Here is a 16,326-nt window from a genome sequence, read left to right as displayed (position 1 = left end):
TATATATATACATATACAATAAGCACTTGTAAACCAAATTTTTTACGATATTAGTTTTAGATACTTCTAATGCAGTGATAAATTACAATAGTATATGCTTAAGAAATAGGTTTACATAAACTTATTGTGCTTACGAGGTAGTAACAGTGTGAAATGTTTAATTTAACAACTCTAGTTGAAATATATAGATGAACAGATTTGGCTCACTATTTGGCAAGAAACTGGTCAGTTTTGTCTCTGTCACATTTCATCAATGCATAATAAACAATTATTAATGATTTATAAAGTGTTTATAGAGGAAGTGATAACATATCTATGAACTATTTATCAGCCATCTATAAGGGGAGCCTTATTGTAAAGTGGTACAGATATTTATATTTCTTTGACTTCTCATTTCGAGTGTACGACTGTGAAGAATGATCAAAAATAATCATTTATTTTGATAATTCTCTTATTAAGTTTCAACTCAGTAAAACATTAGAGCATAATATCAAATTAAAACATAAAATAGCCGCAGTGAATATTATTTTCTTTCTCGTTTTCTTGTCCCTGGAGCCACGAGCAGAGGGAGACTTAATCAAGCATTTGAGTGTTCAGTTTCCCATCCCGCTCTGGACCCTTAGCTTATCAGTAATTAAACGGTCCCCGCTTCCCCCCGCGGGCCTCTCCAGTATCTCTGATAAAGAACCATAATTCTTTTGACAGTAACCACACCAGATGCACACCTTCCCTGGACGTAATTTATTCAGATTCGGATGTTGAATTAAAAAGAAGACAAAGAGTTGTTTTCTTTCAGAAATGTTGGTGTTCCTGATGATTAAATCTGACAGGAAGGTGTCAAATGAGTCCCAACGCACACTTCCATTTCATTTAGTACGATCTAGTGAGATGTTAACACTCCGACTGTTTGTTGAGGATGACTCTCATCTACCACCACACCAGAGTTTAGTTCAATATCTGTACCACTGACTGAGCTATAGACCATTTTTCCTTTAGCTAAGGTTAATTAGCTGTGACTATTTTGAATTGGTAGAACTTCACAAGTTAACCAGTTGTAGACGTCAATCAAACCATTATGTGGGGGGACAAAGATGAAAAGACGTAGTGCTTGGAAACATAAACAATTTATACAATTAAAAACAAGAACAGAAATTGCATTTCCTGCAAAAATGCAATGTGAATGCTTATTGCTGAAGAACTTGCTGAAAAACAGCTGAAATTAGATATAAGCATGATTATATCTGTAGCTGAAATGGATGAATAAGCCTAAGTTAGCAGAAGAAAGCAGACAACATATATTTGCTAAAATTGGTTTAAATAAGCAGAAATTAGGCCTAAAATTAGGAAATTTGCTATAAAAAAGCTAACTTTCGGAAAAAAACAGCTGAAAAGTTGCTGAAAAGGCAGAAAGAAGCTTACAAATTTACCAGAGGGAAGTGAAGATTTCTGCTGAATTAGGCTGAAAGAAATGGAAGAGAGTGCAAAAAAAAAAAAGTGGAATTAGCTGAAAAGGCTAAAATTTGCATAAAAACAACTAAGTAGTACCTGAAATATATGAAATTAGCAGAAATACGCTGGAATGAGCAGAAATAAGGTAATTAGGCTGAAAGTGGCAGAGATTACCATGAAAATTTGAATTTATCTGAAAACCAAAAATTAGCTAAAAAGGTAGCTGAAAAAGGTAGAACAAGCTTAAATTAGCAGAAGGAAAGCAGAAAGAACACATGTTTGCCCAGTTAGGCTGAAAGAAACAGAAATTAGCACAAAAAGGGGAAATTATCTGATAAAAGCTGAAATTAGCCAAGAATAGCTGAAAAGCAGCTGAAAAGGCAGAAAGAAGCTTAAATTACATGAAGGAAGGGGAGAGAGCATATTTTTGCTGAATTAGGCTGAAAAAAACTTGAAATGGGTGCAAAAAATGTGGAATTAGCTGAAAAGGCTAAAATTAGCATTAAAGCAGCTAAATAGTAATTGAAATAGCAGAACAAGCTGAAACATTCAGAAATAAGCTGAAAGGAGCATAACAAGCTGCAATTAACCGAAATAAATTAGAAGAAGCACAAAAATGTTGTAGTTAGCAGAAATAATCTGAAAAGAGTGCAAAACAGCTGAAACTAGCTGAAAAAAGTTAAATTTACACAAAGAAGCTGAAGCAGAACAAAATGTGAAAGGAGCAGTAAAAGGTTGTAAACACATCTAAAGGTTTGAAGGATGTAACATGAGCTCAATTAATTTCCTATGAGAAAAAAATAGCAGAAAAGACTAAATATTTCAAAGAGCTAAAGTTTCACCAATACCAAAAGTGCTGGTGCACCCTTCTCCTGAACGAGCTGAACGTTTTGATATATGATTTGTTGAAATACAGTACATATAGCTTGAAAACTGCAGGACGGGTTAGATGCTGAAAAACGTATGGAATAGGGATAGTAGCTATAAGAAATATAAACAGGATCACAATAGTGTGAACACAACAAGGCTGCTTGAAATCACACTGAAACATGACTGTGATGAACCAACCCTGTTAGGAACAGATGCAGGTCTTTTCTCCTCTTTGTTTAGCTGCTTCCACCACAGAGATTTGGACGGCAGCTGCCGATACTGATGGGTGTGCTTTTACAGCTGTCCCCTGCTGCCATTCTGACATAATATTTATTGTCTTGAAATACAATCACTGTCAAAAGCAAAACAATAAAAATAAAATAAAGCAGAAAGCCATTTGGTCTTCTTCGGCTGTCAAACTAAAACAGAATTTTCCCTGGCGTTAAAGCACCAATATTTGCATGATCATTTTGAAGAACTTCACAATTAGCGTCTTTGACTTTGAGATCGGCCTTGAACTTATAAAAGCTGGCCTTGTCATCTACCATTTCCTTCGACTGTCTCCCCCCCGTGACCCTGTGTCACTATTGACTGAATCCTTGATGAGGATGCTGAGGAGGTGAAATCGAGCACCCAATGATAAGATCATGGGCTCCTGCGACACATCAGCCACTCCCGGCAGCAGGGAGGCCTGAAATGTGTCATAAAGGCTTTAAAAATTGACAACTTCTTAGCCTCAAACCTAAAATTTTAAAACTCTAGAATCCATAAAGTCTAAAATTATACAGTAGTCCCTCGCTACGTCGCGGTTCGTATTTCGCGGACTCGCTCAGTCGTGGTTTTTCAAAGTAAGATTGGACATGACACACAATGGCTGATTGATGGATGAGCCGCACAATTGACATGGATTTATTATTTTTTTTTAAATAACTTATTTTAAATGATTTAGCACCTGTGTGCAGCCCACAGCTGTGGGAGAAGCTTCCTCCTGCAACTGATCAGCTGATCTCTATGCAGAGAAGTGGGCGTGGCCAAAAGAGCAGCCGGAGGCAGAGAGCTGAAATCATGACATTCTGTGCTCTTTTATAGTGTTTAGAGTTTAGAAACATTGTTTAGAATATTGCAAGAGTGTAGGAAGGGTTTAATATGTATATACTGTATATATAAATAGTAAAATAAATACTACTTACTACATATACTACTATTCCTACTTAGCAGTTTTTCACTTATCGCGGGGCTTCAGGGTACGGATCCGCCGCAATAAACGAGGGACTACTGTACTTTCTTTTTTTTACCTTAAAGGGACTGTCCAGTCAACTTTGATGTTGTTAATGTTTGCAGTACTCCGAAGCTTATCAGCCACAACTATTCATAGAAGACGAAGTTTGGCAAAAGCAGGAAAAGTATTTGTCCAGGCTAGGCTAACGGCTAGCCCATTGAATGTTAATTTTGCTAATATTTAGCCAAACTAGCTCCAAAGTTTAAAGAATATTAACTAATAGAGAAAGAGTATAATAGAAATAGAAAGAGTTGTTTTATAAATGTGAAAAAAAAACATTTTAAAACTTGTTAGCCTAGCCATTAGCCTAGCTTGGAAGAAGACTTTACTCTTTTTTTTTTTTTTTTTTCACATGCTGGGCTCTTTTAATGACTTCCTTGCTGATAACACAGAATATCATTGATATATTACAGATAAAAGGACAATCCATTTAGAGCACACAGCTAAAGAACACACTGTTTTGGCTTTTCTCCTTTTTTTCCCCGATGAGCAGAAAACATTTTCTGACTAAAAGCTTTTTTGAAGCTTTCACCAATACAAAAGGAAAAATGGTCACGTGATCACGGTATTGAAAGGTTTATATTTCAGACAAACCAAAAATTTGATATAAAGTGAATTGTTTTCTCAAATAAATAAATTGAATGCTAACGAAAAAAATACAGCTTTCTTTTTTGGTTGATATGGACATTTTTATTTGGCAATTACACCATCTGAGCATTTGCCTGTGTTGGTAACACCTGAAAAAAGTAGGGATGCATGATATTGGATTTTTGGCCGATATCCGATATGCCGATATGTTAAAACGTATTTGGCCAATACCGATATTTTTCCCCCTAGACCTACAGTGACTACATAGATTTCTCTGCTGTGGAATTAAAATACTACAAAAAGGGGCTGAAAATGATGCAACACTTTCAACTTGGATTATGTTTAATGTCAAATTTATTCATGACATTTACTCTCTCTAACACAATGACAACACTCGAACAGTGCAAATTTGTAAATTTTCAGAAATCTAGACTCAATAGTGCGTGTGATGTCATAACATGCTGGGGCTACAGGCATCCTTGTCACTGTGTTGTTATACAAAAATAGCACCTTTTATATCGGTGAGTTATTTTGATGGAATGGCCGATATTTAACTTTATCGCCAATATCGGACGATACCATGCCGATAATATCGTGCATCCCTAGAAAAAAGGGTAAATAAAGACCTGGCATTCTTCAAGGTAATACATATCACTAGCCATCTTTTATGCCAATTTTAGACTGAACATCTTATGTAATTTTAGGTATTTTGAACAAACATTAAAAATAACGTTATGCGCAGTCTTGTGTGCTATTAGAAAATGTATTGCTCAAAGTATGTTTAGTGTATGACTGTCAGCGACTACTACGTCAAATTTTAGCTTAATATCTGTAAAATTGAAGAATTTAGTCACTTTTGTTTGAAGACATACTATTGAATATTTCCTGAAAGTTTCATTAAAGTCTGTCCTGTGCAATATGAAATATTTTGCTAACAGACAAACCGGGCACACACATACAAGGGCAAAAAAAGTTATTGCTTTAACTTCCAGTGCCGGGTGATGATAACGGACCTTAGTGGATCCACTAGAAGAGGACTGCTGTGCAAACACTCGTTGACGGAACTTTAGTGCAGGAAGTGGAGTTTAAGATCAAGCGCTCCTGTGTATTTGCAGCTTAATTTAAGCGCAGGGGATCCAGTGTAATTAAGTTCTGAGATGAAAACGTGGAACTGTATTTAGTTTTGTGTCCTTCCCTTCTCAAGTACAAGAGTTAACCGGCAGAAGGGACTTGCACAAAAAATTTTTAAAAAAGAAAATCAAACGAATCCCCAGCCCTCCAATGTAATTATTTCCTATTCACTTTTTTTTTCCCCATTAATGACTTTGAGTGGGGAGAATCAGAGCTCTGTGTGCTCCATTGGAGGAAATCTGATGGGTAGGAATAAAAACAATATATATAATATAAAATTATTTTGCTTTCTTTCTTTTTTTTTCATTGTGTGTAACTTTAAAGAAAGTTCAGTTTGGAGAAAACAGGACAATCAATAAAAAAAAAAACCTTGTACCAATCTGCCGTATCTCAGATCTTACAGTGGATGGCTTACTCCAATCTCTTGAGCTCCCCGAAGCCAAAAGAATCACTGTAGCATGTCCTTCCCTTTTGACTTTCAGAAACTCCACTCTCGGATCATGGATCTGTCTGCGGCTGATCTGCTTCTGGAGCAGGAGAGGAGCAAGGCTTTCCTGCTCTCCAGGAGCACGAACTCACCCTCTAACGTAAGCATAACGAGAAACACACCGAGGGCAATGCATCTCTCTGTCTCATTCTGTACCACCTTTTTTTTTTTTTAAATCACTGCAACATATTAAAATACAGGCAAAAAATCCTGCACTCACCAAAAAGAAAATCTAGTGATATCACTTGGCGCTAAGAGGAATAAATCCTTGTCATATTACCAGAAACCCATCGATTCGGACTTGTGGGCAGTAAAAATGACTCTCCAAGACTCTATGGAACATTAGTCCTCTTATGTATTATGCATTAAGTCTTGAAGATGAGTTTTCTCCACTCTTTTACTCTTTTACCCCTCTGAGAATGCCATTTGATAAACTAATGTGTGCTACTGGAACACAGATAGGATAGAGTGTTGGACATGGTGGTTCATGGGAATGCCATCAATATGAATATGAAACTCCAAAAACAAAACCAAACAATGTTGTAGTTTCAATGCAAAACAAAGAGCAAGATTTGAATTATAAAGTCAAAGCTTATTGGTTTTCTAATTATCTCTCAGATCGGAGACAGTGTGTTCAACACAGTGGTACTTCTAGTTATTTAACTGTCAAAAGTGGTGTACCACAAAGCTTAGTCTTAGGACCCACTTTTTTTCAATATACATACATAATGTAGTCCTGATTCATCCTTAACATTTCTATACCAACGATACAGTTGTGTATTGTCGAGCTAAATCAGTTGCTAAGGTTTTCCAGCTATTACAGTCTGCATTCGACATCATCTAGTCACATTTGTTCCGTCTCAAACTGGTGCTAAATGCTGATAAAATCAAAGAGATGTTGTTTTCAAACAGGAAGTCGGTACCAGCAGTCCTTCCTTTTATCTTATCTATGAATGGTGTTCCTATTGAGGTTGTCAATTTTTACAAATTCTTGGGGATTTTGGTCCATATACATCTCTTTTTTAAAGCCTCATGTTGAAAACTTGATAAAGAAACTGAAATTAAAACTGGGTTTCTTTTTCAGAAATAGATCTTGTTTAACTCTGAACGCTAGGAAACGCCTTGTAACTGCTGCTTTCCATCAGGCCATTGATTATGGTGACATTATTTACATGAGTGCTCCTGCACCTTGCAGATGTTGGACACTGTCTATCACGATGTGCTAAGATTCATAACTGGCTGTAACTACCGTACCCATCACTGCACCCTGTATTCACTGGTTAAATGGTCATCAGGGGAGTGGTGGCGCAGAGGTTAGAAGATGGGCTTGTGATCGGAAAGTCGCAGGTTCACCTCCCGGTACAATCAACATCAAAATGTGGGTGGAAAAGGTGAAACACACACACCTCCCTCCACCCTCATTCGCCCCACTCTGGACCCCTGAGCAAGGCCCTTAACCCCCACCATCTGCTCTCTAAACAGGTCTCTCTTGAAAATGAGTTCTCGTGGCTCAATGAGACTACCTGGATAAATAAAGGGTAAGTGCAAAAAAATAATAATTTACTTCACGCAGACTCTCACACTGGTACATTTTCATCTTTAAATTATTCCTTGTTCTGATGCCTTCTTATACGTCCTCCTACGTATCACGTCGTCAGTGCAGCTACAGCGTGCACTCTCGACATCATTACCTGCAGCGTCCACTCAGTGCAGACTGAATTCGGCAAAAGGGCCTTCTCTTACTCCACTCCTGTATCCTGGAAAACCTTGCAAAAAGATCTGAAGATGTCGTTGTTCTCTCTAAGGGATTTTAAACAAATTCAATGCAAAAATCAATGCAGACATGTTCCTTCTTCCCGGTTTATAATGTACCTTGTTTTTATTTTGTTTTATATCACTACTTTTATTAACTTTTCATTTTATATGCTTTTTATCACTGTTTATTGTTGTGTGTACCTCATCTATAGCTTTTTTGTTTAAAACAGGTCTCTTGAAAATGAGTCCTTGTGACTCAGTGAGATTAACCTGTACAAATAAAGGTTGAATGAACAGATGAATGCAACATCTAGCATGTTAGTTACTCTATTATTAAGTCTATTTTCCTCACAGGAAGTTCAGGCCAATGGAAAGGCGGGTCTCCCTGTGTCAAAGTGTCTGAGCCAGCTGAATCTGACAGTACCGGCGCCCGTCTACCCACGCAGCAGCTGCAGCAGTAGTGAGCTGTCTCTGTCAAGTGCATGCAGTGAATTCTCCAGTGGCTCGTACACCTGGAATGATGGACGCTCCTGCGGGAAAATGGTAAAGCCTTTCACTCTAAAAAAAACAAAAAACAAACCCCACACATATCAGTTCCGCAAAAACAGACAAATGGCAGCTCATCACAAGTTTCCTGTTCTTTTGAGGCCCTAATTAATCCCTTATCTTTCTGTTAGAGATTGATGACCATGACTTCAAATGGTGCTTTTGAGATCCAACAATGAAAACATTAAAAATCTGAGTTATACGACTTGAAATTTGACTTGTTTGCTCTAAAGTCCCAAGCCAAAACAATAACCAGTTTTTAACCTCTGTTGTTCTTGCCCTGAAGTCCTCTCTGACCTGGGAGAAGAGGCTGAGTTTGGGTTCGTCGGCTCCCAGTAACATCTGCGCACCTCCAGAGGAGCAGCCACCCACAAGATGCAAAGAGAGCCACATACTGGAAGGACTGAGGAAACTCCAAAGGAGAAAACACAGAACCTCTTCCAGTTCATCTAAGGTCTCCAGGTCGGGCAACAAAGAATGCATGAACTCCAACGAGGGCATCTACTCTCTGGGTATCAAGAGTAGCAGTAAAGGGGTTTCTAAGCCAACCCATGTTGTCAGAACTTCGGCTGCTCGTTGCAAGCAGTTTTTTTACGATTCAGATGATGCTGATGATGAATTGGCACAATCCAGCTGCAGAGATAACATCCCTACCAAGGACTGTTGGTTTCACTGTAAGAAGCTCTCCCACAGCATCTCGGACAGTTTGTGTAGCTGGGAGGGGACACAGGAAAGTGGGGCTGGTGGTGATGGTACCTCAAGTACCGTGGCTGAGAAACTCTGTTTTTCTGACTCAAAAGAGCATCCAGAGAAGCTCATGAGCTACATTAACAGTTTTCTACCTGAAAGGGTCCATAAATCAGCTTTTAGTAAACCATCCAAGCTTCACTTACCCTCTGACCCAGACGGACCAAAACGCCTCTCTGACATCGATGTCTCAGAACTCAACTCTGAGTGCAGCGATGTCCGAACATCTCAGCCGCCAGAGCAAGCTGAGATGGACTTCAGGAGACTGTCCAGGGACGCCGCCAAGCTCCTCAAACAAAAATACTTACGGCGAGATCAGGGACGCACCCAGTCTGCTGATGGACGGCCAACACCTTTCAGCCTGCTGAAGGAGCCAAAAGAAACAAAGTGCACCCAGTCTGAGGAGAGCATATTAGCAATATTTGATGCAGCAGGAGAACCTATTGAACTTTGCCCCCAGAAGCTTGTAGCAAGTACAGATGATGTACAAAGCAGCAATGTAGTTCCTAATTATGCAGAGCTTGTACCCCAAGAGAGTCCAACAAGGCAAAAACCTGTAAACGCAAGGAACTATACTGTTCTTGTAGCTCCAGAAAAGCCATCAGAATGTGAGACTAGCAAAGTCAGCAATAGCAGGGAGGGAAGTGCAGATAGGCTGTCAATGGAGCTAACTCCTCAGAGGAAATTAATTAAACCACCAAGCACCCGGGCGAATAAAGTCCACTCCATCCCCGCGATGAGTGATTCTAAGTCCAGTGGTTCAAAAATTCCTGGTCGCAACAAACCATCAGCATCACCACTGAGACCGTCTAAAACAACGGAGCCAAGTAATAATGGGAACTCAGGACACTCAGCTGAGGAGAAATCCCCCTGTTCTCCAACAGTAAAAATCTCCAGATTTATAAAGACACAGGGAAGTTGTTCACAGAGCCCAAAGGTTATAAACTCCAAGCTCACCAACAGGGCTGAATGGAGCAAGGGTCCCTCTTCCAGTTCCCCCCAACTTCCGAGAAGGCATCTGGAGTACGCAGACACTAGTGAGCAACCAACCAGAGACAAACACTGTGAAACTGGCAAAAACAAACTCAGGTCTCCCTCTCCTCCCCCTCCCCCGGGCCGCACCACCTCTTTACTCATCAGACCAAATTACGAAGGCTCGCCTCAAGCACATAAAATAGGGATGGCTCAACCATCCACATCAACCACTGGGAGGGGCCCTCCCCCAAGTTACCACACTTCCCTCGCACCAAATATGCAAACCACTTTACCCATCAAAGATAAAGACTGTTCAGACCTGGACGCAGGCTATGGAACTGCACTTGCACCTCAGAAGCTGGTCGAGAAAACCAGTCATCTCCTTCAAAAGTCCCTTGTGACTCAGACACCTACTAAAGGCACTTCCAAACGTACGAAAGACTACCTCCCTTCTGCAAACTCAGGGTGTGCTCAAGAACCCGAAAATGCACCTAGAAGCTCAAAGAATGTTCCTCCTCCCTATGGTGCACTCAGAGGGACTTCACTTCAGACTTCATTTGCAAGTAAAAAAGCACCTGCTCATGAAAATGTCCATCAGTCGGTGCAAAAGACCTCTATTAGTTTACCTATATCCCTTCAAGACTCCCCTCAATGTCAGACAGAGCAGCAGAACAGCAAAGCTATTGTCAGCCCTCCCAGCTCAGCTGTTATGTCGCCTAACCAAGCGGAAAAAGCCTCAAAGACTCGAATCCCAATGGGATTTAAAGCCTTTTTGAAATCCCCTCCTACCAATATAAGCAGTCCCACTGTACCAGGCAAACAAGAGAAAGATCATATCAACTCTGCCTCCAAAATAACAGCGACTTCTAATGCTTCGACCCAGTGCGACAGCTTGCAAGCTGCATATACTATCGATTTACCACCCAAGATGTCTCCCACAGAGGGGAAAGGTGAGGTTCAGTGTCCCCTACAGGAGGAGGATGTACATAATGCTGTATTGTCAGAGGAGGGGGACGTTTGTAATAAGGGGAAAAGGATTAGTCAACATTTTGGTAGGTCCATATCTGTTAACACAAAAACCCATCTAAAGCCAGCTTTGGGGATGAACGGCGCCAAAGCTCGTAGCCAGAGCTTCAGCACCAACTACATTGAGAAACCCAGTGTGAATGCACTAGAAGGTCCGGGAAAAATCAGAACGCAAATCATCACCAACTCAAGCGAAAGGGGTAATTCTCTGACAAGACAAAGTTCTTTAGAGGTACCCATTGTTGGGGTAACTGAGAGTCCTATCCACTCCCCCAGGATGAGGCTTAGTCACTATGGGGGGATGACGGGGTCAAATAGTCACAATATCCTCCCAGAGAAAACCCCTAAATCTGGCTCTACAGGTGACGGGTTGCTAGGTGGAGTGAAAGGGGAGGGTGCCACTTCACCTTGTCATAAAGAGGTGAAGAGTTTACCCATAAGCGAAAGGAATATTTTCAACAATATCCGAAAACCATCAAAAGTAGCCTCTCATCCGCAGTTCCAGCCTCCATCTGCTTCTCTGTATAACTGGGAAAACCCTTCGAAAGAGATTGACGGTATAGCAATCACCCCTAACGAGCAAGTAAAAACCAAGACGGAGTCCCCGAACAAACCCGCGGACACAGAGGAGAAGAAAACCAGCCCTGCGGCGTGCACCATCGAAGAGAAAGTCATGATGGGCATCGAGGAGAACTTGCAGAAATGTCAAGAACAAGAGAAGGTGGCTGCCAGCGAGGCCAAACAAAAGACCGGGCCCTCTTTGGCCAACTGGTTCGGCCTCCGCAGGAGCAAACTTCCAGCATTGAACGGCAAAAAGGCAGACGCCCCGAAGGGAAAAGAGGAGAAGAAAGAGCTGAAGATTGGCTCGGTGCTCGGAGGCAAACAGATGAAGTCTGACAAGAAGAAGGAGAAGAAGAAAGAAAGTCAGGACGTGCCAAATCTGTGTGAGATGAACAATAAGCTGAGCTCCATCATGGACCACTGCAACAACCAGATGGGTCAGATCGCCAGTCAGATCCAGTGCACCACAGCATTAATCGGCAAAGACCAGTTTGTCAAGGACCTTCTTGGCAGGTGGGTAAAGCAGCGTCTTTGTCATTGAGAAAATTAGGCATACATTATCTTTAATTAATAAGATACTGTGCTGATTACTTCCTGTCACTTCTCAGAGCTGTCTTTCTGTCAGGGGGATTGACACCTTAAAATAAATCTCTTAAATTAAACATGAGCCGCCACTAAATCACTCTTGAACACCGGCTGTCGGTTTGAGTCTGCTCTGGTGAGCGTAAACAGCTCTTGAACCAGCAGTCGGCAGACTCAGAGCGAAGTACGCTCGTGCTAAGAAAAGCTCAACGTGTCTTACTTCTCACTTCATTGATTTTCCACTTGGACTCCCAGCCGGCGGGTTTTTCTTCTCCGCACAAAGACGAGCCTGTTTAGATGCCGTTCAACATGAAACAGCGTTTCTGTGTTTTGTGGCGCAAAAGAGCAGGTCAATCAATTTTATTTCTCCTCAGGACCGCCGGGAAGGTCGGCTCCGTGGCCGCGTCGCCGCCCGCCGTCTCCACGCCCAAGAAGCACGGCGAGCTGAAGGGCGATACGCAGATCTGTGCGGACACCGCTGTGAGTGAGCAACTTTGTCGACTCCGTTGTGGGCGAATTCCCACTGGCTTTCACACTCGTGTTCACAAACACATCCGCCTCTTCAGCATCACATCCCCAGAAGGCTCACTATTGATTGTGTTCTGACTCAGCCTACAGTAAAATCGTGTTTATTTATTTATTTATTTTTCCTAGCTCTGGTCCTCAAGGAACACTACCCCGCATGGTTTAGATGTCTCCCCACTCCATCGTGCCTGATTCAGTGATTTAATTACTTCCAAGTTCTGCAGAAGCCTGTTAATCACCCATTTATTCAAATCCTGTGTGTCAAAGCAGGGAAACAACTAAAACATGCAGTATGGTGTTCCGCAAGGACCACGGTTGGGAACCACTGCTCTAACGCATGCTGACGTTGTGTTCCGCAAGGTTTTCAAGCTACAGCTTAGTCATAAATATCCACACTACATCGGAAATTAAAGACATAGCATTCCTTGAAGGAATGCATATCACCCGCCACCTTTCACGCCAGCTATAATCTAAGATAGTCGTATGATGCCAATAGATGTGGCTGTTTTGCTCAAACCTTGTAGGCTCCATCTCATGGGAGATAGCGAGAACCTGCAATATATGCTTGTGCTCACAGCACCTGTTGGGAATGACTCTCAGCTACTACCACACCAAATTTCAGCTCAATTTCTGTAAACTTGACCAAGGTATTGCCACTTTTGTAAAATATAAGTTCCACTAGCTGTGGTGGCCATCTTGAATTAGATTAACGCCAAAAGTTAAACAGTTGTTGCGATACATCCATTTATTATACTCTGGGAGTTTGATTCCCATCTACCCACTGGTTCTTGAGATATTTTGCTAACAGACAAACACGGCTGACGCCAACAGTTTTTTGCTAAAGTGTCAGGCAAAAAAAATCTTGTTCAATGTGTTCAGCTCAGTGGAGGTGTTGGGATTAATGCTCAGCTACTACCAAAGCTACATTTTATCTAAAAATATATGAAGCAGGCTGTGTTTTAGCTGCTTTTGTGTTTATTAAGGCCAGTTGACTGTGGCGACCATCTTGAACGGGGTTGCCTCCAAAAGGTAATCAGTTATAGACTTACACCTAGTGATGACTTTGTGAGAGTTTCATTAAAAATCATACAGCGGCTCGCAAGATATTTTGCTAACAGACGAGACATAACAAATGCACACAGACGAACAATATCGCTCACTTGCTTTTGACGGCGGACGATACTTCAGCTACTGTCAGCTCTTTGATTGGCCTTTGTAAGCAAAAATGCTAAAGCTTTGACCTTATTCTTTATTATCTGTCAGTGAGTCTGTCTCCAAAAAAAAAAAAAAAAAAAGAGCGAGGCAGCAGTAATGAAAGAAAGTAAAAAGATCAGTTGGAGCCAAGGAGGAGAGTGACAGTCTGAGAGCATAATGAAAGAAATTTAATCCTGATGATGAGGAGTTTTGATAACGCAGAGGAGCTCTTTATCGCAGGCACTCTGTTTGACAAAAAGGCCATTTAATACCGTCCTCAAAGCGCCCCGTCTTCAGAAATGGAACAAAAGAGCCACTTTTTATGACCCACAACTTCTAAATAGTCTAATTAGAGCAACAGCTGAAAATATAATTGCCGGACTTCTCCCCAAGCTAAACTTAAGATGCGTATTTATTTGAAAAGGTAAAAAAAATGTACAGGATTATTTGAGCTCACAAAGGCTTTTGAAATTGATGCGTTGTTCATATTGTTTGCATTTCAGACACTCATCATGACACAGAAGATCAGTCTGAAAGGTGAAAACGAGGAGGGACACATCCCAGGATCAACGTGTCAAGAGCACATGATCGGTAAAAGCTTTTTTTTTCTTTTTTATCGTCTGTTTTAATCACACATCTCACAACATCAACGCATTTTACTGATGGTCTTTCTCAAAGCCTACGACTAATTGCAAAAGGGGAATTCTCAAGAGAGTCCCCAAAATGTCTTGAAACATTTTCCAACTGTTTGGATTCTCAGTTTCCTCGCATGAGTCAGAGTCTCACTCGTGTTGCAGGAATTTTGAACACATAAAATAAAATGTGATAGCTTATCTCTAAAGATAGTCACAAAATCGTTATAGGTGTTTCTAAATCGTCTCAAAACTATCTGAATATTGTCCCAGGCGTCTCCCGATTATCTTAAAATCACTTTATCTGTGTTTTGTCTTCTACACAGGAGCTCTGCGTTGACAAAAAGAATATCTGTGGCAAATCTCCTGAAAAGACAAACACAAATTATAAATAGTAATAATTAGAAAAATAGGGCACCAGTGACCCCCGTGACCCGAAAAGGAAGAAGCGGATAAAGATAATGATGGTTGGTTGGTTCATTGGTTCGTTCGTTGGTTCATTCGTTGGTTGGGTGATTGGTTTGTTCATTGGTTGGTTGGTTTGTTTGTTGGTTCATTGGTTGGTTGGTTTGTTTGTTGGTTCATTTGTTGGTTCATTCATTGGTTGTTTAGTTGGTTCTTTGGTTGGTTAGTTAGTTGGTTGGTTGTTTAATTTGTTGGTTTGTTCATTGGTTCATTCATTGGTTGGTTGGTTCTTTGGTTGGTTCTTTGGGTGGTTAGGTGGTTGGTTGGTTCATTTGTTGGTTTGTTTGTTGGTTTGTTCATTGGTTCATTCATTGGTTGGTTGGTTGATTTGTTGGTTCTTTGGTTGGTTCTTTGGTTCGTTAGTTGGTTGGTTGGTTTATTCATTGGTTCATTCATTGGTTTGTTGGTTGTTTGTTTGGTTCGTTTGTTTGTTGGTTGGTTCATTCCTTGGTTGGTTGATTTGTTGGTTGGTTCGTTGGTTTGTTGGTTCATTCGTTGGTTCGTTTGTTGGTTTGTTCGTTGGTTTGTTCGTTGGTTTGTTCGTTGGTTTGTTCATTGGTTGGTTGGTTGGTTGGTTGGTTTGTTTGTTGGTTTGTTTGTTGGTTTGTTCATTGGTTGGTTCATTGGTTGGTTGGTTGGTTGGTTCATTTATTGGATGATTGGTTGGTGGTTCGTTGGTTGGTCCAGATCTGCTTGTCTTTAATCCAGACTTGTACTCCTGCAGATTAAGTCATAAATGTGGGTAAAGAACAAGCTGAGGTCCTCTTGCAGATAATGTGCATGGCCAAGAATCGGAAGCCATGCACACAAAATCTTGTCCCATCTTGTCTGTTGAAGGATTCTAGATTTGATTTTGATTGAAAACTTATGTTAACTGTTCTGCATTAATAGTGCCTTTCCAGATGTGAAAGCTTCTCATAGTAGTAGCAGTAATGTATCCCCATACAATCAGAGAGGCAGGGTTTTGAACTATGGCAGAAAATAGGCTGGATGGTTCAGATTAGCATTTTCACTAACTTTGGAGACCGTTAGCAGAATTAGCTTCAGCTAAATTAGATTTTACCAGCTTTATGTCCACTAAAAATATTCACAAGCTTGTTCCTGTTTGTTGTGGGCGTGTTTCGAAAAGTCTGTTGGGCTTGCTATTGGGGCTTATACATGTACACGTGACAAGATGTGATTGGTTGATGCAACTTCAAATGGAAGGAGACGAAGACGTGACGCAGACTGACAGTCATCTAAGCGGTTAGCAGTTTAGCTTCCGCAAATTTTTTTTTTACCTGTCAGTGTTTTCCCTAGATAACTTGCCATGGCGGGGCACTCATCTTGTCCGTAATTTATGTCCGGTGGAGTGGGGGGATGACGCATCAGCTGATATATTCATGTGTGTATCATCGGCATATAAACGGATATATTCATGTATCATCAGCATATGAACTGATATATTCATGTATCGTCAGCATATACACTGATATATTCATGTATCATCAGCATATAAACTGATATATTCATGT

The 16,326-nt window shown here is 40.7% G+C and overlaps 1 protein-coding gene across 1 annotated transcript in view; it reads left to right on the top strand.

Moving 5' to 3' along the window:
• LOC119429098 (nck-associated protein 5) overlaps positions 1-16,326 on the top strand; it is a 90,036-nt gene that overhangs the window by 52,316 nt on the left and 21,394 nt on the right. Inside the window, exons 8-12 of the mRNA XM_037696816.1 lie at positions 5,800-5,904; positions 7,914-8,102; positions 8,392-11,927; positions 12,371-12,476; positions 14,219-14,306. Of these exons, the coding sequence (XP_037552744.1) occupies positions 5,800-5,904; positions 7,914-8,102; positions 8,392-11,927; positions 12,371-12,476; positions 14,219-14,306 (4,024 nt within the window). The remainder of the gene's footprint in view (positions 1-5,799; positions 5,905-7,913; positions 8,103-8,391; positions 11,928-12,370; positions 12,477-14,218; positions 14,307-16,326) is intronic.

The sequence above is a fragment of the Nematolebias whitei genome, chromosome 23 (genome assembly GCF_014905685.2).
Source record: "Nematolebias whitei isolate Nwh7 chromosome 23, NemWhi1, whole genome shotgun sequence".
NCBI lineage: Eukaryota > Metazoa > Chordata > Actinopteri > Cyprinodontiformes > Rivulidae > Nematolebias > Nematolebias whitei.
Note: the sequence above shows the minus strand (reverse complement) of the source record. Positions and strands in the feature narration are given on the sequence as shown.